The sequence below is a fragment of the Galeopterus variegatus genome, unplaced genomic scaffold (assembly GCF_000696425.1).
Source record: "Galeopterus variegatus unplaced genomic scaffold, G_variegatus-3.0.2 Scaffold67, whole genome shotgun sequence".
Taxonomy (NCBI): domain Eukaryota; kingdom Metazoa; phylum Chordata; class Mammalia; order Dermoptera; family Cynocephalidae; genus Galeopterus; species Galeopterus variegatus.
Window position 1 is genome coordinate 300,371 of NW_007726178.1, and position 23,305 is coordinate 323,675.

General features: G+C 38.4%; 1 protein-coding gene across 1 annotated transcript in view; it reads left to right on the forward strand.

Annotated features, from left to right (window-relative positions):
* Positions 1 to 23,305, forward strand: part of MAGI2 (membrane associated guanylate kinase, WW and PDZ domain containing 2) — a 340,007-nt gene that overhangs the window by 225,842 nt on the left and 90,860 nt on the right. The window contains exons 12-15 of the mRNA XM_008577562.1: positions 2,946 to 3,131; positions 7,794 to 7,968; positions 12,609 to 12,828; positions 14,350 to 14,493. Coding sequence (XP_008575784.1) covers positions 2,946 to 3,131; positions 7,794 to 7,968; positions 12,609 to 12,828; positions 14,350 to 14,493 — 725 coding nt within the window. The remainder of the gene's footprint in view (positions 1 to 2,945; positions 3,132 to 7,793; positions 7,969 to 12,608; positions 12,829 to 14,349; positions 14,494 to 23,305) is intronic.

Here is a 23,305-nt window from a genome sequence, read left to right on the forward strand (position 1 = left end):
GAGGGGGTCAAGGGAGGGAAGTCAGCGAGATATTGGTTAATGAACACAAAGAATGATTACATATTGTAATGACAAATATACTATTTATCCTGATTAGACCACCACATATTGTACACAAGTATTGACAGTCAGCTCTGCACTCCACAAATATGTATAATCAATTAAGCTTCAATGAAAAATAAAATTAAAATTAAAAAACAACTTGTTGGGCCAGCCCGGTGGCACACTGGAGAGTGCACCGCTTGGTAGCGCGGCGGCGCTCCCGCCGAGGGTTCGGATCCCATGTGGAGACCGGTTCCTGCTCACTGGCTGAGCGCGGTGCGGACACAACACCAAGGGTTGCGATCCCGTTGCCGGTCAGTAAAAAAAAAAGACAAAAAGGAAAAAAAAAAAACTTGTTAAGGATTATATTATATGAGAGGACTTCAAAAAGTTTGTGGAAACATTGAATTACAAGATAATAAGAATCTTTCCATGAACTGTTTGAAGTTCTCTCAGATATATTTTAATGTAGATATAATTATACACACACACACACACACCACTTAGCACAGTGCTTGGCTCACAAAGGTAGGAAGAAGAGAAATTGTTCATAATTTTCAATAAATATTGAAGAGTGTGTGTGTGTGTGTGTGTGTGTGTGTAAGGCTCGCTGTGGATAATTAAGAGATCTGTATTATGCTGATTACCCTTAGAATAATAAATTTTACTTACAAGTTGGTGTTTTTGTACAGAGACACACAGCATCTTTTTTGCAAAACCAGGGAAAACAGACTCTCAACTGTTTTTGATCCAGTGTCTATCTAATCCCCAAACACATCTCTTTCCCAAATGAAGCTGTTTTTCTGTGTTGATACTTAGAGGATATTGCTCTGTATGATCCTAGAGAAAGCAAAGTGTTCTTTTAGTTTTAGCAACATTACATGTTTATCCTATGTGGAAAGAGACCAAGTTGGCACCTATACACAAGCGTGCACATGCACTCTCACACACACACACACTCTCCCCCAAGAGTGAGATCAGAAATATTTAAAAGATAATAGTAATGAAAATAACAACACTTAATACTTATAGATCAATTCTTCCATTCCAGAAACAGTTCTAATTACAGATGATAAAATTTAATTCTTGGAACAACTCTGTGAGGTCAGTGGTATTATTATTCCAATTTTACTGTTGAAAAACAAACTCAAAGAGGTTATGTCACAGGATAGAGATCAATGTACACATCGTGGCCAGGGAGACCAAATCATTTACTATCCCAAAACACTATTGAACATGGAAGGGACAAAATCAGAAATAAAAGTTCACCCTAATTGTGGTTGAAGACTAAATACCTTGAAATACCTAAATTTTTTTAATCAGTAAATGAGTGAGTTCTCACTACAAAAACATTACTTGAGAAACATGTTATCCCAGGACTCTACTATGATCATGAGCATGCTCTGAGTAAGGTGTTCTTAATTAAAACCATTAGTGCTTATGGTAAATAAAAATGTGTTTGAGAGTCCAGCATGCTGAGTTTCACGTCAGGAACACAAGCTCAGCCAATATTTTCATATGCTGTCTATAACCTTTCACAGTAGAAGAATGAACGAAGCATTGCTTCGTTAACTCAGTAATTGTCCTTCCTCACCATGGTTACTAGCTGCTGTTCTGCCTTTCACTGTAGCACTTATATGAGATTGAGGAATAGACATGCCTGGAACATAATGAATGGTAGATTGTGTCTTTGCCTCTTTCTGCAGATTAAATCAATCCATGATTTCATAGGGTGAGCAGCAAGGCAGAGTCATTGACAAGTGATTTCCTGGCTGGGGCTTGCTGTCCTGAAGGGAGAAAGTAAAGGAACAAGTTGCTAGATGGTAAGCTCCTTGAGGGAGTTTCCAGAGATACTGTATACTATTGGCGTCTGACCCCAGAAATAGTTATACTGCTAGGTACTCCAATGTTTACATTGAATAGAAGCCAACCTGCTAGGAAACTGTGTATTCCCATGTATCTGGCTCTCCTCTCACATATAAATAAATAATAAAAAGAAAATAAGTATTCATTTTTTTAAAAAGACATATAACATATTTCACCAATTCTAAAATGTTTTTTATATTTTAATATCTCTACAATTAAAGAACACGTTGCAGTCCATGCAGCATTATTTAATCAGCAGAATTTTTTTTCTTTCTTATGTTACATAAAATAAAGGTATCTTGTCATCAATGACATCTTAGATTTGATGAAATGCATTGTGTACCAGACATTAGCAAGATCTCAGCACCGCGTAATAGAGTAAATCAGAAAGCAGACATAAGGTTTGAAAACTCATCAACCTTGAAACTAAAGCTGAGTAGCTGGGTGGGAGAGTGGTTATAATTTCTTCACCGAGCACCAAGTGGCTACTACCCATATTAATACGTATTTCTTTCCTTCCTTGTTTTCTTCTCTCAGTAAAATAGAAAGGGGTAGAAATTAAGTTCCTGGCATTTATTGTATCTTTCTGAAACTGTGTGTTATTGTCTCTAGAGTATGAGCTCCTTGGGCACAACGTTCCACATCTGTGGTTCTCAGACACTCATATGTATTGAAATCTTCAGAGAAGTGTCTTAGAAATCCATGGTCCTCACCTCCTGCTTGGACGTTCTGGTTCAGATGGTCCGGAGTGAGGACCAGATAGCTGTATTTTAATCCCAGGGTGATTGTGATGCACCCCAAAGTTTGAGAACTCCAGGTCCACGCATTTGGAATTAGGCTATCTCCGCAAAAGACTTGAATTTAGAAACTCTGATCTCGGTAGTAAGCATAGGAATGACTGTGATTTCAAAAGGCAAATATACTGACTAAAGAAGGAATTGTGACTTTGTGTTATTTCTTTTGGGGCTGGGACTGATTGATAGAACATATATTGGTCATGTCCCTAATACCTATTTCTGTCGGGGATTTTTTTTTAGCTGTGCCCCATAAAATTGGACGCATCATTGATGGGAGTCCTGCAGATCGCTGTGCAAAACTAAAAGTGGGAGACCGGATCTTAGCAGTGAATGGCCAGTCCATCATCAACATGCCTCATGCTGACATCGTGAAGCTCATCAAGGACGCGGGTCTCAGTGTCACACTTCGCATCATTCCTCAGGAGGGTGAGTGCCCAGGCAGCCTCGCCAAGCTGTGGGCAGCACATGGACACGCTCACTGGGGCGTTCTCAGCCTGCCTGCCAGGATCAGGGCGTCCACTTGGCTGCCATCCGTATAGTGTTAGTGTCAGAGGTTGGTTGCTATTTCCACTTTTGCAAAAACTCACTCTCAGTCACAACCCATATCCTGTTTCCTCATTACCTGTTTCATCCAGAGATCAAGCTAGTTGGCATTACAGGCTAAATAGTGTGAATCCCGAGACGCCAGGTTATGCGATCCTTCCCTATGGTCTCAGGAGTAGTGTTTTTATGGTTATCTTAAGCCAGAACTCATTCAACAGAGAAGATAAGGTCACAAATCTGAAAGAAAAAAAAAAGTATTCATGTTAACAGTTAATCTCTGGAGGATTCTTCAAAGTCAGATTGATTCTGAAAAGCTTGAAGAAGTTTTGTTGTATAGAGAGAGCTCATTTAGAAAATGTGGCATCTGGGGCCGGCCCGGTGGCGCACTGGATAGTGCGCCGCTTGGGAAGCGCGGCGGCGCTCCCGTCCGAGGGTTCGGATCCCACGTGCAGACGGGCTCCCGCTCACTGGCTGAGCGAGGCGTGGGAGCAACGCCGAGGCTTGCGATCCCGTTGCCGGTAGCAACGCCGAGGCTTGCGATCCCGTTGCCGGTCCCGGTCCGGTTCGGGGGCAACACTGAGGGTTGCGATCCGTTGCCGGACACGGACAAAAGACAAAAGACAAAAAAAAAAAAAAAGAAAATGTGGCATCTGAAAAGAATTTAAAGTTCCCACTTAGCTTTTTGAATTCTCTGTGCAAGGACTCCCCCCTGAGGCTCGTGGAGCAGTGAACATTCACAAGTCATAACCACGCTTTGAGGGGCCACGGAGCTTTGAGTATCAATTCACCATAAAGTCACCATTCCCATAAAGTCACCATTTCCAGACATGGTGGGTTCATGTCTGGTTGTTAGCTGCTGACTCATTAATGATATGGAAGCATTCAGACCCTGGAGCTCTCTAGTGAGTGGAACACAGTGTCCGACACGGAGGCTGATGGGCTCACTCAGCTTGGTACCCTCTGTTCTGCTCAGCCCCCTAATTGCGTTTCAGAATTATCTGACATGCAGGCACCAAATGGCTACACAGCCACCTGACTTTAAATGTAAAACAGTGATTCCTACGTGGTGTAATTTTGTCCACCCCCTGCACCCCCTGGGAACATTTGGCAATGTCTGGAGACATTTTTTATTGTTGTGATTGGGTTGGAGATGCTACTGGCATCTAGTGGGTAAAGGCCAGGGATGCTGCTAAACATCCTATAAAACCCCAGACTGCCAAGAATCATCCGGCCCAAATTGCCAACTGGGATGCAGTTAAGAAACTATATAAATGGAGAGCAAATTAAAAGATGTGGGTTATGAGAAAAGAAAGGGGAAGAATGGTTTGCATGAGAATGCTAATAGATCGCCTCTCTTTTGTCACCAAACCAAAGAAGAAAAAAAAAGACAGAGAAAAGAAATGAACAGGATTTTTTTTAACCGGTTATCTGCGCACACCAATATCTATAAAATATTAACTGTAAGCAAGATTGCTCACTAAAAATCTGACATGCTTCTCAGTTTTCCCAGTCTGACATATGTGTGTCCTGCCCTTTTTCCAACATACAGATATAATTTCAGTTGAAAATTTGATGTTGTTAGAAAACAAGCCAAGAGGCAGTTTTTAATAAACATTATTTAATAACTAAAATAATAATGGATTATAGGGTTTATGACATATACAAGTAAAATATATTACAACAATAGCATAAAGGCGGTGAAAGGTAATAGAACACAATTTTCAGACTTTTACACTATTCATGAATTTGTATACTGTCACTTCAAAGTAGACTGAAAATTTAAAGTTTTATGCTATAGATCCCAAAGCAACAACTAAAATAGCAAAGCAACAGCTAAAATTAAAAAAGGAAAATGCCAACAAAAGGTGAAAAAGAATAATAAAAATAATCCAAAGAAGACAAAGAAAGAGAAAGTAACAAAGCACAGATAGAACAAATAACAGGATGATAGACTTAAACATTATAATTATGTATTTTTTGTTTTGTTTTGTTTTTAACTGCAGATTCTGTTTAAATTTTTCTTTTTTTTTAAGACTAAGATCATAGAAAATACGTTCTCTGACCACATTAACAGAACGAACTTTAGAAAACTCACAAATGTGGGGAAATTAAACAACACTCTCCTAAATAAACAATGGGTAAAAAGAAAAATCACAGGGAAATTAGAGAGTACTTTGATTTAAAAATCAAAGCACGACATATCAAAATTTATAGGATGTAGGGCTCATGCAGTGCTTAGAAGAAAATTTATACTTGTAAACAACTATATTAAAAATAAGAAAAATCTCAAATCAGTAATGTAAACTTCTACCTTAAGGAAATAGGAAAAGTAGAGAAAACTTAACCAAAAGCAAATATAAGTAGGAAATAACAAAGATTCCAACAGAAATTTATGAAATAAGGAATTAAAAAACAGAGAAAATCACCAAAACCAAAAGTTTATTCTTTAAAAGATCAACAAAATTTGCAAACCTTTATACTGACCAAGAAAAAAGAGAAAGACCGAAATTACTAAAATCAGAAATAAAGTAGGGGCATTATTACATTGTCACTATGGCTTTTTATGAGATTTAATTTCCTTCTCTTTCTCATTTGCATTTTTGTTCTACCAGTGGATTTTGTTCTTTCTTGTGTATTCGTGTTAGTGATTATCATTTTTCAGATTCCAGATGTAGGACTTCCTGGAGGATTTCTTGTAGGGCTGGTCATGTGGTGGTGAACTCCTGCAGCTTTTGTTTGTCTGGAAAATACAATATTTTTCCCTCATTTCTGAAGGATAGCCTTGCTGAGTATAGTATTCTCGGCTGGCAGGTTTTTTCCTTTAGTATTTTGAGTGTATCATCCCCTCTTCCTCTGGCCTGTAGAGTGTCTGTTGAGAAGTCTGCTGTTAGTCTGATAGGGGCTCCCTTATAGGTCACTTGATGATTTCTTCTTGCTTCTTTTAAGATTCTCTCTTTGTCCTTGAGCTTTGCCAGACACTATAATGTGTCTCAGAAAGGATCTTCTTGGATTGAATGTCTGGGGACCTTTTAGCCTCCTGGATATGAAGGTCTATGTCTCTCCCTATACCTGGAAAGTTTTCTGTTATTATTTCACTGAATAGGTTTTCCATGCCTTTTTCTTTCTCCTCCCCTTCTGGAACACCCATTATTCAAATGTTTGTGCACTTAAGGTTGTCCACCAGCTCTCTTAGATTTTCTTGATTTTTTTAAATTCGTTTTTCCTCTTTTTGTCCACCTGGGTTATTTTGAAAAGATTATTTTCAAGATCAGAAATTCTTTGTTCTGTTCATTCTAGCTGGTGCTTAAGCTATCAGTTGTGTTTTTCATTTTGTTGAGTGAATCTTTCAGTCCCATGAGTTCTGCTACATTGTTTTTTAAGGTATTAATCTCTTTGTAAATTTCCTCCTTCAAATCCTGGATTTTTTTTTTCTCATTTCATTATGTTGTCTAACTGAGTCTTCTCATATCTCAGTGAGTTTCTTTAAGATTGTTGCTCAGAATTCCTTTTCAGTCATTTCAAGGGTTTTCTGCTCTATAAGGTCTGGGATTTGAGAATTACTGTATTCATTTGGTGGTGTCATATTTTCCTGGGTTTTTGTGTTTCTAGTATCTCTATGTTGGTGTCTGGTCATCTGGTAGAGCAGTTGCTTCTCCTGCTACTCTGGAGTGGGCTATGAGGAGAGAGACATCCTCTTCTTTTTTCAGTCTCCACTGGTGACTCTCCTTATGTCAATGCAGTTAAGTGTACAGTAGGCCACCTGCACAATGGCTGTGGCTGCTGCTGTGGCATCAAGCCACTTTTTTGGCAGCCAAGTCTGTGGCCGTGGCTGTGGTGGTCCACCCACACAGAGGTGATGTTTTCAACTCGCTCTCTTGCCTGCCTTCTGACAGAAGGGTACTGCCCTCAGATCCCTGCCTGTGACCCCAGGCATGCTCTCTTGCCTGCTTACAGGCACAAGGGGCTGCAGCCTTCAGCTACTTGCCTAGAACCCCAAGAGGCAGTTTTTAAAAAGAACAGCTCTACGGTTCTTCCTGCATCCAGTGTTCTTTTTTCTTTCTGGAGAACTGCAGAGGATGGAGTGTCATTAGGCAATAAGATTGACAAGGGACTGGAAGAAAGATTGTAAAAAGCATTTACTTTTTCATGTTTAGTTCCTTATCCACACTTTGCAAGACTATAAGACTTCTCATTATAATCAAAAAAGTAGTAGCTAGAACATTTTCTCTCAACAGTAATGCTGGAAAAATAGAATGTTTTAGAGCTACTCCTGTGAATATACTTTTATAGTTTTAAAAGGGTTTTTTTGTAGTCATTTCTGCTGACAAAATGACAAGAGACTCTGTTCATAACCTTGTGTAGCAGTTACAATTAATTAAAGGCTACTAATTCTAGAAGTGGTGCTGGATCTTGATCAGTTTAACATGCTATCTAAAAACCTAACACAAACAGAAATAATCAAAGCCTTGAGTCGCCTCTGGTCACCTCTTGCCCCTTTTTTCCTGCTAACCTGACTGCATTTGCCACTTCGATATCCCTTTGCAGAGCTCAACAGCCCAGCCTCGGCACCCAGCTCAGAGAAGCAGAGCCCCCTGGCCCAACAGCACAGCCCCTTGGCCCAGCAGAGTCCTCTGGCCCAACCAAGCTCGGCCACCCCCAACAGCCCCATTGCCCAACCAGCTCCTCCTCAGCCACTCCTGCTGCAAGGACATGAAAATAGGTAAAGATTCCTCTGGCTTTTTCAATTCTGAGAGGTGAGGGAGGTGGGGAGAGGGAGCATTTGGAGACAGTACAGGACATAGGCAGGGAAAGAGATTTTCATAAAATAGAAATCGCCATGTGCACCTTTATGTGATTTTGAGATTGTATGTGTGTGTGTTATGTACGGTTTCATTAGTAAATATAACTAAGTGTCTGTCCTTCACAGTAAGAAAGATTTCCTGCAGAAATGATGAGCAATTGCAGATGGGTGGGGGTTAACCAGCTGAAAGCACATTAAAGAGAATCCAGGTGAAAAGCACATGCGAAGGCCCTCTGGCAGGAGGAGCATGCAGGCACGAAGGATGGAAATAGGCCAACGCAGTGGTGGCAGAGGGAGGGAGCATGGTGTGAGGTGAAGCCAGTCAGGGTGGCAGGGCCAACTCTTAGAGGCCTTGTAAGCGTGTTGAAGACTTCGATCTTTATCTTAAGTGTAGTGGGAAGTCATTGAAGAGTTTTCAGCTGAGGACTGACCACATTGGATTTGCTTTTTAAGATCTCCGTCTGCCCTGCAGAGAGCAGACTACAGACGGGTCAGGGTGAATGCAGGTTCCGCAGTCAGAAGGCAGCTGCACATGGTCATTGAGCCATGAAGGTGGTATCCCAGGGAATGATGATGATCTAGAGAGGAGAAGATGTTCAAGGATCCAAAGGCATCAATAAATATTAACATTTTTACTGTTTAGGTTGAGTGATAACCTTATATCCTCCTACCCATGATCTAATGAAGTTCTTCCATTCCACACATTGGGTTAGACATAGGCATCAGGAACTAATAGGAATAAGGCACTTTGAGCTTCCAGAAAAGGGATGGCATATAAGAACAACATTGTCCTCTTATTGTGACTTGTGTATAACAGGGAGCCTGGGTTGGGTTGAGCCATTAAAGAAAAAGATGAAGACATGTTCCCATGTCATTTTCCCCCTTTCATTGGGAGAAAAACAGAACAACTCACAGGAACATCTCTGAATACAAAACCCTCGCTGGTCTTTTCTGTGATTTTAATGTTTTCTGAACATCTGCTTTCCATCTCCTGCCTCCCATGTTGGTAAAGTTGAAGTGAGACTCTGGTTTTGATTCCCAGAACTCTCTGGGTTCATCATTCACACTGTTGCAAAGCAAATATTTTCCCTGAGCCACAGGTGGTATTTCTATAAAGCCCTATTCTACTCTGATTTCTACATTTGCTTTCACAGAAAAGCAAATGTCTAGTTGTCCTCAGCTGTCTATGTTTTTAATATATACTAGGGAAGAGAAAAGCCCCATAAAGCGAATGATGCAGAGGTAAGAATTTGACAAGCCATAAGAAGAGTAAGTCCTGGGTGCCTCAGTAATAAGCCCCAGATGTGCTCATTTTCACTGTGTTATTTCGACAGATCGTGCTGGCTTTCCCCAGCAATCATTTTAGACTCAGGGGGAAGGACTTGAGTGCTCCAGCAGTCCCTGAGGCAGCTTCAGACTCTTCTTCTGGACTTTGCTACTGTAGATTAATCTGACAGCCACATTCTATCTTCTCCTTTCCAGAGTCAGACTGCCCCAGATGTGGCTCTTGCTTCTAGCCAGCGGAGGCAGGGTGGGGGGATAATCTCATCCCTGCTGTGTTAGAGTTCTGTGGGCAGAACAACAGTTGGGTACGTCCACTACCATATCCCACCTACTAGCTCACAACTGGGATACCTCGGCCACTATCCCAGAAGCAGTGGTCTTTCAATATTTTTTTCCTGATTGCAGAATAAAATATATCCTAACTCTGGGATCAACAGATTTACTTGATTCAAACTTTTATAAAACACCAACACATTCACCCAAAGTTCTTAGCTATTTTGCTTCAGTAATATTAACAGCCTGGAAAGTGCCCACTCTAATTCTAGAGCCCTTTACTACACTCAAGTTTCCTGGCCTAACTTTTTGATTGTTAGTGGTGGCTCATTTGCATATAAAGAGATTTGGTAATCTTACAGATACCAGAAACTTCATGGCATCAGAAGAGAAACTCTTTGCCTTTTTCTAGATCAGAATAAGATGTCTCCAAGACAGTTTATATGCCAAGTGCACAGTATGAATTTCCTATTAGTTCATTTGTGCAAGGAGCACCCACCCACATGTCAAATCGAGTCAGTTTCCATGTTAGAGTGGAATAAACTAAAATGACGATTTGCTTGCCAATTTCTATTTTGTGAACTAGAATGAGTGATATTTTATCCTGTCTTAATGATTCTTGGATTGGCTTCCCACGACACCTTGCACACTTCTACCCATTTCTCTGTCTTTTAACAACCTTTTGGTATGTGCTCATGTGCTCAGGAAACATAAAATAATTTTAGTGTGAACATAAGTGAAACACTATTTAAGGAAAAGCATTTGTTGAAAACAACAAAAGAGCCATTACGAAATATATTCCAAAACTAAGTATAAATAGCAGAATTCACCTTCCTCAGCAAGAGCAACTGACACTTGACTGCAATTTAAAATAGCTAGGTGACTGGAAGAAGAGCATTGGAAATTGACTTTTTTCACAGAATTTGACCCTGGGTGCTCAATGCCGAAGTGACTCTTGAAGAACCCACATGATGTACCATCTCATCGTAGGCTACGTTTCTTGGTTCTGGAACTTTTTTGTACCATAAAAACCTGCCAGAATTTACCGTTAGCAATATGGTTTTATCATCTCTAAGCTCTCTTTAGTAATGGAATTAATAGATACAGAAGGTTATATCAATGACTTTCTTTCATAAGTTAAGGAATGTTAAAGAATTCTTCAATGTGCAGTTCAATTTAAAATCCCGACACATGGCATTGGTGTAAAATGAAGTTTGAATGTTTGATGGCCTGGATGGCAGCTGTTTGCAAGTTTCAACTGTTCCTATTTTTAGTCATTTGTGTAATCTTTGGGGAGATTCTTACATTTCACCCTCTTTTAATATACCTCGTGACACATCTGGTTGGAAATGGGGCACATAATGGATATTTCATACCAATAACACAGAGTTCATGAAAGTAAAGTGACTATGCTATAAATTAAAATAGCATGACATCTAAACCACCAAGCCAACTATTTCTAGAAAGGAACCAACACATGCTGACAAATGTCACCCAGTTGATTCCTTTTGTTTAATGCATTCATTTGCAAGTTAAGCAGCTTATTCAAAGCATATTTTAAATAATTCCATTCTCAGCATGCACACTCTCGGTGGTGAGTGGACATTTGAGGTATAAAGCAAAGCCTAAATTACGCAACTCAGAAAAGGAATGTCTCCCCTCTGCACAGTTGAGTAACAAAGGGACCTACTCGAAGGTTGACTAGAACCCAAATAAACACATTTGCTGCTGTGCACTTTCAATGTGTCCTCACCAAATATTAGATTATACTAGTGACAATTGTTCAAGTCAGTGATATTTTAAAATATTTAATACTAGTCAACATCAGTGAGACTACAAGCCAATGAAGAAACTATTTTAGTCTTAAAGGTAAAAATTCTACTGGCTTTGAACCCGTTTTCCTGACATATTTGAGCTCTTCCTTCATGCTAAATATATCCTCAATTTCTCATAGCCTTCTTATTAATTTTAGATAAAGTCATTTATCTTATAGGATGTATTTTTTAAATCTACCTATACCTCCCAGGTAACTCATTATAGACTATTACCATGGCAATAGGTAACAAACTATAGAATTAAGTGGCCTCTATGCCCTGTAATAAAATTTTAGTTTACCTTATTAATGATCCCATAATGGCAAGTACTGACTATTTTAGTCCCCTTTTGGAACTAGGAACCCACTCAGCTTAGAACAGTTTGGATTCATGGTACTAAACTCCTAGTTCTGGTCTTTATTAGTAACTAATACCTATGGACAAGCAAGACAAATATTGGACAAGAACATTTTTGCTTTCCCTTCCATCTTGTGACCACAGTAGTATTTGACTCTAGTCCTGACAGCTATGGTCTAGTATTTAAACCTTCGTGTAATATGTTTCTAATTTTACCAGTGATCCAGTGATTTTTCTCTTTGATTTGTAGTTGGTGGTTATACTTGACTATCATTCCTTTAACCCCTATGAAATACTCAAAAAGACCCAACTTAGCAAGTTAAAATAGCCTATTATTATGTATTTGTAAAGCATTTAGTAATCATTTTCATCATGTTTTCACAGAGTAATGATCTGCCAAGAAGTGTGTGTGTGTGTGTGCGCGTGCATGTAAGAGAGTGAATTGGTTCACTGGTGATAAGACAGACTAACATTTTGGGATGTATAGTTAAGTGTTTAACTAGGTTTGCTTTGGTTGTGCAGTTTTTAAATAGCCAAAGTCTAAGAGAGATATCTATGAGTCCCTTCCACAAAATTCTGTTTGAACCATCATCTTTACCTTGATTTCTCAAGGAGCCAAATGAAAAATATGCCATATGGCATTTGTCAAAGATTTAAAAATAATGCCTATCATTTATTTAATCTTCTCTAATCCTGAACATGCAACAGGACCGTCAAGAGGAGCGCCTCGCACAAGCTGTTATGGTTGGACCGTGCCCGCAGGTCATGAGATTATTCTACTGTCCTTACAATGCTGAGATCCCAAAGCAAGTCTCATTTCCATTTATTTAGTTATAGGTCAGAAGTAAAGGCAAGGCAAGATGTGAAACCAGACATCCGACAGCCTCCATTCACGGACTACAGGCAGCCCCCGCTGGACTACAGGCAACCCCCAGGAGGGGACTACCAGCAGCCCCCCCCTTTGGACTACAGGCAGCCACCCCTGCTGGACTACAGGCAGCACTCTCCTGACACCAGGCAGTACCCTCTGTCAGACTACAGGCAGCACCAGGTACCTTTGGGGCTACAGGTGAAGATCATGGCACCAATGGGGTGGGATTAGGACTTTCTGAAGTACAAGGAAAGAGAGCCAGGGTTCTATTCCTACTTCTGATATTATCAGGGTAACACCCACATCCTCAAAATGTGCTGGATAAATAAGCCTATTTCAGAATAAAGCAGGACAGCATAGATAGATAGGTAGATAAATGGATGGATGGTGAGTGGTCATGGGATAAGCTAACCCCTGCTAATACTAGATAGCTAATTCCCAGTACATTGATTGCCTTGTTCAAGTTTTTTGGTTTTTGGTTTTTGGGTTTTTTGCCTTTTTTTGTGACCAGTAAGGGGATCACAACCCTTGGCTTGGTGTCGTCCACACCACGCTCAGCCAGTAAGCGCACCGGCCATCCCTATATAGGATCCGAACCTGCAGCGGGAGCACCGCTGCACTCCCAACGCCGCACTCTCCTGAGTGAGCCACAGGGTTGGCCCAAGTTTTTAAAAGTGCTCTTATCTGGGACCTTAGAGAGTGCTACTAATGCAAAAAAATTGTACAAATGCCAGTAGTGGAGGTATCTTAGGTTTGTAATTATTTACATGGCCCCCTACCTCCCACTCTCTGGTAAACAGCCAAGCCCCTATGAATGAGGAGAAGACCAGGCCTGGCTTCATCATCCAGGATATGTAGTCTCTGCAACAACCACCAAGTCCCTGTCTACACAATCAACCAACAGTGCAGTTGTTGTAATTACATGTTGATGCTGGATGCATCTCACAGCAACTTCCTTAACCTCTCCAAACTTCAGTTTCCTAAAGAGTCATCCTTACAGGCCAGGGCGAGGATTCAACATTTATGAAAAGTGTCTAGATCGGAGCTTGGTATCTGCTAAATATTCACTACCTGATAACTAGATATCAAGATATAAATTAAGCACAATTTCAACTCTATCAGATTACTTTGTGTTTTATGATGAATTAAAGATCACCTTGATTCCCAAAGATTTTAAGAACAGTGAAGGTCAGCAAATCTTGGACATGTTGCACTTTAGGTAAAAGGGAAATTAATTTTGTACACTTCAACCTGATATTCAGCAGACTGTGAAACTGAGAGATACAGACAGACCTCATTAAGTTTCACTTTTCTAGTCAGCAAACTCTGTAGTCTACACATACACACGGGCATGCAAAGGATACATTTATTTATGGTGCTTAACAGCAGTAAGTGAGAAAACTCAGAGAGAGATGATGTCATTCAGGCATATATGCAATAATTACATGTTTGCCCAGTAAAGAGATAAATACCAAAGTAAACAAGCTACACAGCAGTTTTTTATTGACCAAGTAATCTGTATTCTGATCTGCTCAAACCTTTGAATTTTGTTTTGCACTTTGATAGTTTGTGAAGTCAGATTACTTCTCACAACATCGTGTCATTGGAGCATATTAACTATAAGAGAGAAGGGGGTCAGAGAGACGGATGACAGGAGCTTCTCTGGTACTAAACAATTGTTTATTCCATATCTCTCCCAAGGATTTTGATTATTTCACTGTGGACATGGAGAAAGGAGCCAAAGGATTTGGATTCAGCATTCGTGGAGGAAGGGAATACAAAATGGATTTGTACGTGTTGAGATTGGCAGAAGATGGGCCAGCAATAAGGAACGGAAGGATGAGGGTAAGAACAGTCTCTTCTTATAGAATTGCTTAATTCTGAAGAAAACAAAACAAAACAAAACAAAACACTGTGGTATTAAGAGCGCTGAAGCACGCTGGCAGACAAACTGACTTGATAGAGTTTTATCTTCTATTTTAGGATCCAATTTTTGAAATGTTTGGCCAAACACTATATAAGAATTATAATAGCTCTCATTTTTCTGCTTATAACCTTCTAGCTGATAAACCTCAATATAGTGTTATTTTTCTGAAGAGCAAACTAAAGAAAATAGAGTAAAGAAATCTAAAAAAAAGCTTGAAATTGAGACATTATTGCTCCAGAGTGTTTTCTATGGTTTGATAATTCTGTCTTCATTAAGACTGAATCTTTTGAAATTTATTTTTAGTTTTATGCTCCCTTCCCCCATGTTTATTAATCAAGCAGTTCTGTGTTTCTTTGGAAATATTTCTTCTGTGTTGACTGGTCTTTTGGCTTTGATACTGGGCAGACAGAAACATTAGGAGAAAAGGGGATTAGACTTCTTGGATACATGTTGTTCTTAAAAATTATAGCAGTTAGAAATTTCCCAATTAGAGTGTAAACTGAGGGTGTATTTTTTAATATAATAGTTACCTTGAGGCATCTGATTGATGGGCAACTGATTATTCATCTAAGGTTACAAAGCAAAACTTGATCACAGTATAGAACATTAAACAGTCTCTCTCTCTCTCTCTCTCTCTCACACACACACACACACACACACTCTCTCTCTCTCTCTCTCTCTCTCTCTCTCTCTCTCTCTTTCTGTAAAATGGCAACTAGTAGGCACATAATAAAGGCTAGTCATTGTTATAAATAAAATCTAGAATTTATGCTTGCTCTCCGTCCTTGCTCTTTAAGTTAATACAGAAGAACTGTGACTAGGGGTGCTGGGACCTCAGATTCTTGCACTGAGCCTCACCAACCAATTATTCCTGGTCAATTGAATCTGTTACTTCTCCCACCAAGTCTGCCATTTCTGTGATTCTCATTCCCAAGTCAAGGAATCGTGTATAGTACAAACGCAGAAAGAATGTAAACCATGTCTGTTTTTCTCCCTCCCCCCACAATCCATTGACAACTAGGAGGGATTCGAGTTGGCATTTCAACCCAGGCAAGGCTAACTCCAGAGCCTGGCAGCCCTGCCCTATCCAGCACTGGTCTCCTCTTACCCCATCTAGATGTGGTTTTAGGATAGGCCTCCACGTGGTTTCCTGGCTCTTTGGCTTCTCTATAAACCACAAGGGCACTTTCTTAAGTTAAATGTTTAAATAAACTTAAGTAAAATGGTTAAATGGTTAAATAAAAACAAAATTAGTGTTTGTAGCACAAGTGAAATCAACACAGCGTGAAGGCCACGAGTGAAATGACCAGAGTCCTGTGGTAGAAGACTGGGACTACCCCCCACAGTGGACTTCAGAGGTGGCCTCTGTAGGTTCCAAACAGTGGCCACCTTTATTAAAAAGGGATCTTAGTAACTGACTGCTCAATATATACAATATTCTCAAGGCAAAGAAACCTACATAAAGTGCCCTTATGTAAAAAGATGATTCTTTCTTATAGAATATAAGCCAGAGCAGTGGTTCCCAGCATGGGCCTGACATCAGCATCACCTGGAACGTGTTAAAAATGCAAAAATTCTCAGCCCCACCAAGACCTACTGAATTAGAAACTGTAGGAGTGGGGTCACCAGGCTGTGTTTTAAGAAGCCCTCAAGGTGAATCTGGTGCAAGCTAAAGCTGGAGAACCACTGAGCTAGAGGGAGCCATTCTGACTCAAGTGGGATGTCTGTGGCTCAGGCTTTGTTAATCTCCCCAAGGTCCCTAAGCTTTCCATCCTGATCCAGAAGTTTACCTAAGGTCCTTAAATCCCTGTAAACACAGACTTAGAATTCTGTAGGCAGGTGCTCAATTTTATGAAAGATGCTTTTTCTTCTGGCAGGTGATAAAAATGAGTCCTCTATCTGGGTTTCAGGAAATGGCATTTTTCACCTCTGGCCAAAGATTAATAGGCAATATTTCATTATTTTACATGCTGTTTTTATAAAGCAACCTATTCTTTATGTGTACAAGCTGTTCAAAAGGAATTATTATGGCCAGTTTTAGGTAATATGGGTTAGTTTATCTTGTACTCTTATATATACATATATATGTATATATATATGTCTTGTATTTAATTCTCAAAGCAAAGGAGCCACTTGGGAGTCACAGAAATTCCATGAATCATTTCACTGGTTGATTTTATCTCTGATCTTTAAGATAAGGCCAGGAACTTGTCGGGGGAAGTGGAAGACTTTTTTCCTGCTATTTATGGATTATATTTGATATTCATATGTTTTGGGTTTTTCCCACTCATGAATTCTTACAGCAGCAATTGGAGAACTGTCTAGGGTGACAGGCTCCCCATCAGGGGAAGGGACTACTTCATAATGTAAGTTCGAAGGTGCTTATATTATTAACTGTCAGAATTAGATAATATTTTCTATCTGTAGAGCTAAAGATCAACAAGTGTTCTTGATCACAGCACATAATTAATTCAGATCTTATTTTATGTCTATTATCACATTTAATCATTTAAAGCTAATCTTTTCTACATTCATTAGTGATTATTAATAATTAATAACTTTTAATTCACAGATGTGTTTAAATTATTTGGGCAAGGACCAGGATTAGTCAATATTTGCACAGCCTAATGGTTTAATTATTTTAAGCTAATGCATAAAGTAGAGAATACATAGGTTACCAATTTGGAAAGTTCACCATAAAATTAATTAGGGACCTGCTTTTTATTTTGTTGTAAAGTTCCACCTTGATACTATTGGTGTCCAGATACATATAGATCTTAAATATCTCTGAAGATGATGTTTATCAGGCAGCTGTTAACTCCATAGGTATTATGGCTTGGTTTGTAACTTTCCAAGACTCCTGAGAAAAGTAGGTGGACTAGACATGCATGGGCTATCATTAAAAATAAGCTCAGAAGGAGAAACTAGCACCAAGTTCTTCCCAGCCTTTGAAACACTCAGGCACATTTCTCCTTGTTAATGTGATTCCTTCACCTTCAATCTTAATGCATTATGCCAAAACTAAACACACACACACTTCATGATCAAATAAGTTTGAAAAACACTCTATGTGTTTTTCCCTTTTTCATGATCAGGAACAGAAGAAAAAAGCCAGGTAATGGTCTGATAATAACAGGCTATCTAAGATTAAATCCAGTACAGTAAAATTGTTCAAATCAGAATTACTACTGAGAAGTGGGGTGGTTCTGAAAAATTATTTCATGTAACAATTAATGGATTACCATGCCCCTGGGCTAGGGATATAAATGTTACTACTTTTGAACACTTGGTTAATGCACCAGAATTTAGCCTCTGAACCTGAGACTTTTCCTGAGTCTCTTATATTAGTCTTAGTGGTAGGAAAGTAGTGGTATATACCTGTAGTCATACAGGGCTTTGCTAAGAATACAGTGAAACCCAGATGCAGCGAGCATCAGAGGAGATGACCAGTATTGCTGTAAGAATATCCTTCTACGGGAGATTCTGTGAGAAACTGTGGTACAGATAATTTTCAAAGCTTGTCCTTAGGCATCCAAGTGATATCAATGATTTTCCCACCCCAGGGCTCTTCCACGGGTCAGGATATCCCAAGACGAGTCTTTCCGGGCACCTTTGGCAGTGAGAATTATTTTAGCAAATTAAACTGTTTGCCTTTCAAATTGATTCATGAATACTCCCACAGAACTTAGAATTTTTCCTCCTCCAAAATATGATTACTCAACTTTTTTGTGAATCAAATAAATACTTCCTTTCCACTTGATGAAATAAGTGTCAGACAAGTATCCTGATAAGGCACAAGGTCTCTGTGTTCTCTCAAAACAGGAGAACATACCAACAGCAAAGATCAGAAAGTAGTGGGGAAAATAATGGTTCCTTGTGAAGGTCAGATTTACAAGCCAAAGTCTAGATACAGGGGAGAGGATGAGAAACTCTTTTCAGAAGATTAATTGGATGCTTATTTAAGGTTCTAAGATGCCCTGTATCAGAAAAATATAAAAATTACTAAACTAACAAATTTAAAGATTTACTGAAAATATGACTATTTTGAGCCCTTCCAAACCCTCAGCCCTACTCTCAACCTCCAAAATAGCAAACTTTGCTTTATTAAACTTAGAAACAATTCACTTTGTTGAACCTTAGTTTCCTATAAAATCGGAAGAATGATACCTATTTATACAGTTGTTGAAAGGGTCTGAGAAATATATCAGGAGGTATTACTCATTTTTTTTATTTAAGACAAAAGAATGAAGTATTTTTTGTGGGAGAAGAGCGAGACTTATACATTAAGAGAGGTCATGGAATAAAGTTTGGATAAAATAGTGCAGTTAGAATAAACACCAAGAAAACCTGTGAGAATCACATTATAAAATATTCACTTTACCAAAACACAAGTGGAGAGTAGCAGGTTTTGACTTTACTAGATGTTTTTCAACATGAGTTAATACTGATGTTTTAAAAGTTGAACAGAAAAAACACAATCTGTAAATGCAGAAAATAAAGGGAATGGGACATAGAAACATAGAGTTGTCATGACTGATTGCTTTTCTTCTGTCACTCAAGAACGCTACTATCTGAAGATAAATACCATTGACATTCAAGTTTTAAGGAAAAGCGTAATAAATTATTAGAAAATATTGCTGAATCTGTTTGTAAAAAGAAAACTTTGTTAAGTTTGTAAAATAGTCCAATAGAGTTGAGAGGGATACAACTTTCATAACTGATGAATAAGTCTGCAAAAAAGCTCTTAGGAATAAAATCTAATTAAGAACTGAAACTAAGTAGAAAACACAGAATAATGAACATACAAAATAATTTTCTGGTGAAGCTCATTGATGTGAGAATGTAAGAAGTCAAGAGATGTTTGGAGGGAAGGAATAATAGTTCTAAGTGCTTCAATAAATATCTGAGAGTCAAGTTTAAAAGAGAATCTGAAAGGGGATCAAGTTTTCTACTAAAAAGGTGAAATATTTTACTGCTTCCATAAAAGTGTAATATATTCCCCATTTTCATAAAGTGTTTTTCTTATGATAAAAGAACGTTATTTTATAACTTCATCACCTTACAGTTGTTTTAACATTTGTATATGCCTACTTCGCACCACATAAGCTTATTTATAAAATGGTTTAACTTCTTTCCGAAACTCACATGACACAAATGTCTGTCTGCAGTGGGCTTTGGCATGACCTAAAACATTTTGATAGACTGAACAATGTGCAAAAAAGATACTATTTACGCACCTTTTTTTTTTTAATGAAAAGCAAAATTTCCTGATATCAGCTTTTTTGAATTTATCACTTTTCCCTCTGTGCTCCAGACACGACTAGCCTGCAACTACAAAATAAAAGTTTTCTATTTTAGGTATTAGTTTTATTAAGCACAAAACCATTTGCGGGAATATCTCTGACATATGTAATAGGTTTTCATACTAACAATGGTTCAGGCACCTACTGCCTTCCCAGTCTCTAACGCCCCACCCCTACCCCAGGGAACTGCCATTCTAAATAAACACTTGACATTTCTTCTAGTGTTACCACATATGTGTGTATCTCTCAAATATATCGTTTAGTTTTGCACACTTTGTGAACTTTATATAGATCAATTATGCTGTACATGTTCTCTGTGGTTTGCTTTTTATACTTTCATGTTTATGAGAGCCATGTAAGTTGACACATGAAGCTTATAGTTCATTTATTTTCACTGATATAAGTTACTCCATTGCATGAGTATGCTACAACCTGTCATAGTTATCCATTTTCCCATCCAGTGGATATTTGAGATTATCCCTGTCAATGAACATTTGGGTTGTCTCCAAATTTTTGTGACTAATACAATCCTTGTACATCTTTCCTGCACACCTGTGCAAGATTTTCTCTAAACTAGACCATATACCTAGAAGGGCACAGATTCTCTTTTAGAATCTAAAGCTTCTAAATTTTAGAATTTTAGAATTTAGAATCTTCCAGATTCCCTTTTAATTTGACTCTCAGACTTTAGTCTGTTTCTTAAGTAAATAACACAAAAATATTTCCCTAGGTGGTTCTACAAAGTTATACTCATATCACCAGCGTAAAAGAGTTTTCCTTACTGCACATCCTTGCAAAACTTGTATTTCAGACTTTTAAATTCTCATCTGGTAGGTAGAAAATAACATAGCATTTAGGTCTGAATTGGCATTTCTTGATTTCAGATGATGCTCATCATTTTTCTTATGCTTATTGGGCTTTCATGTTCACTCTTAAATAAAAATGCCTATACATATCTTTCCCCTATTTTCTGTTGAATATTTCTTCTTTTCATATTGTTTTAGAAATGCTTATATATTCTTGGTGGTAGTTTTTCATCAGTTAATGTGATGCAAATATCTTACCTCAGTTTATGGCTTTTAGTTTCACTTTCTTTATGATGCCTTTTGATAAAGAGAAAATCCTAATTTTAGTGTAATTGACAACACTTTCCTTTATAGTTTCTACTTTCTGTGTCTTGTTTGAGAAATCATTCCCCAACACGTAATCTTAAACATCTTCTCTTATATCTTCTGAAAATTTCATAGTTTTACTTTTCATATCTAAGTTTCCAATCACCTAGAATTGATAAAACTATAATTTCAATTTTTCTACATGGATAACCACAAGTCACAGCATCATTTAATGAATATTCCCCTGCCCCATCTGCAGTGACAGCTCTGTAATAAATAAAATTTCAATATATGCAATGATCTGTTTATGGACTCTTCATATAGTTCTACTGTTCAGTTCATCTACCCCTGCATCAATGCCATACTTATCTATCTTTTAATGAGTTCTGAGTCTTGACAAGAAACCACCCTAGTGCTCAGACACACATCTAAATTCTTCAGCAGTATTTGGATGTTCTTGGGCATTTGCCCTTCCATATACATTTCAGAATTCTCAAAATCCCATCAGAATTTTTGTTGAAATTGCCTGGAGTCTAATAAAAATGTGGAAAAACTTATATCTTTATAATATTGAATCTTTCTATCCATGAACGTGATGTCATCTATTATTTAGGTTTTCCATAAAATGCTTAAAGTTTTATAGTTTTTTCCATAACAGACCTTCAAATTTTCCATTTGATTGATTCTCAGGCACTTTGTATGTTTTATATTTGCTCTTGAATATAATATTTTTTTAAATTTTCACACAAATGCATGTGTTAAGTGAATACATGCTCTTTTATTATTTTTTAATTCAATCTTTTGTTTTCATTTCCTTTTTTAAAAAATTTTAGAGCAGTTTTGGGTTCACAGCAAAACTAAGAGGAAGGTACAGAGATTTTGTATATTCTTCCTGTCACCACACATGCATGGCCTCCTTCATTATCAACACTTCCCTCCAGAGTGGCATATTCATTACAACTGAAGAACCTACAGTGACATATCATTATCACCCAACGTCCATAGTTTACTCTATGGTTCACTCTTAGTGGCGTACACTCTATGGGTTTGGACAAATGTGAATGACATGTATCCACCATTAGAGTATCATACAAAGTATTTTAAGTGCCCTAAAAGTCCTCTGTGCTCACCTATTCATCCCTCCTCTTCCCTAACCCCTGATAACCACTACTCTTTTTACTGCCCACATAGTTTTGCCTTTTCCAGCATGTCATGTAGTTGGAATCATACAGTGTGTAGCCTCTTCAGATTAGCTTCTTTTACTTAGAAGTATGCACTTCACTTTCTTTCTTGTCTTTTCATGGCTTGACAGCTCATTTCTTTTTAGTGCTGAATAATATTTCATTGTCTGGATGTGCTGCGGTTTATCCATTCATCAACTGAAGGACATTTTGGTTGCTTCCATTTTGACAATTATGAATAAAGCTGCTATGAACATCTGTATTCAGATTTTTGTGTAGACATAAGTTTTCTACTTCTTCGGGTAAATACCAAGGAGCACAATTGCTGGATCGTATGGTAAGAGTATGTTTAGTTTTGTAAGAAACTGTCAGACTGTATTCAAAGGGGCTGTACCATTTTGCATTCCCACCAGTGATGAATGAATTCCAGTTGCTCTGCATTCTCACCAGCATTTGGTGTTGTCAATGTTCTGGATTTTGGCCATTCTAACAGGTAGGTAGTGGTATCTCATTGATGTTTTAATTTGCATTTCCCTGATGACATATGATGTATAGCATCTTTTCATGTGCTAATTTGCCATCTGTATATCTTGCTTGGCAGGGTGTCTGTCAAGGTCTTTGGTCCATTTTTTATTGGGTTATTGCATTCTTATTGTTGAGTTTAAGAGTTCTTTGTCTATTTTGAATAACAGTCTTTTATCAGATATATCTTTTGGAGATATTTTCTTCCAATCTGTGGCTTGTCTTTTTATTCCCTTGACAGCGTCTTTTGCATAGCAGAAACTTTTTATTTTAATGAAGTCCGACTTATCAATTCTTTCTTTCGTGAACTGTACCCTTTGGTATCATATCTATAAAGTCATTGCCAAAAGCAAGGTCATCTAGATTTTCTTCTCTGCTGGAGACCAGCTCCAGTCGAGTTGGGGGTCCTTGAAAGAGGGATGAGGAAGCGGCGAAAATAAAAAACACAGGCAGAGACCTCAGTTCCTCTGAAACACGTTTTCAGCCTGCGGGCTGTCAGTGCTGTCGCAGCCAGAGCAGCTAAAGCAGCTGAAGCAGCCTTCAGACTGGAAACAGCATTTTTATTTGTTACACAACACAGGGGGGTTAATGTGGGCATTTTAACTACATAAA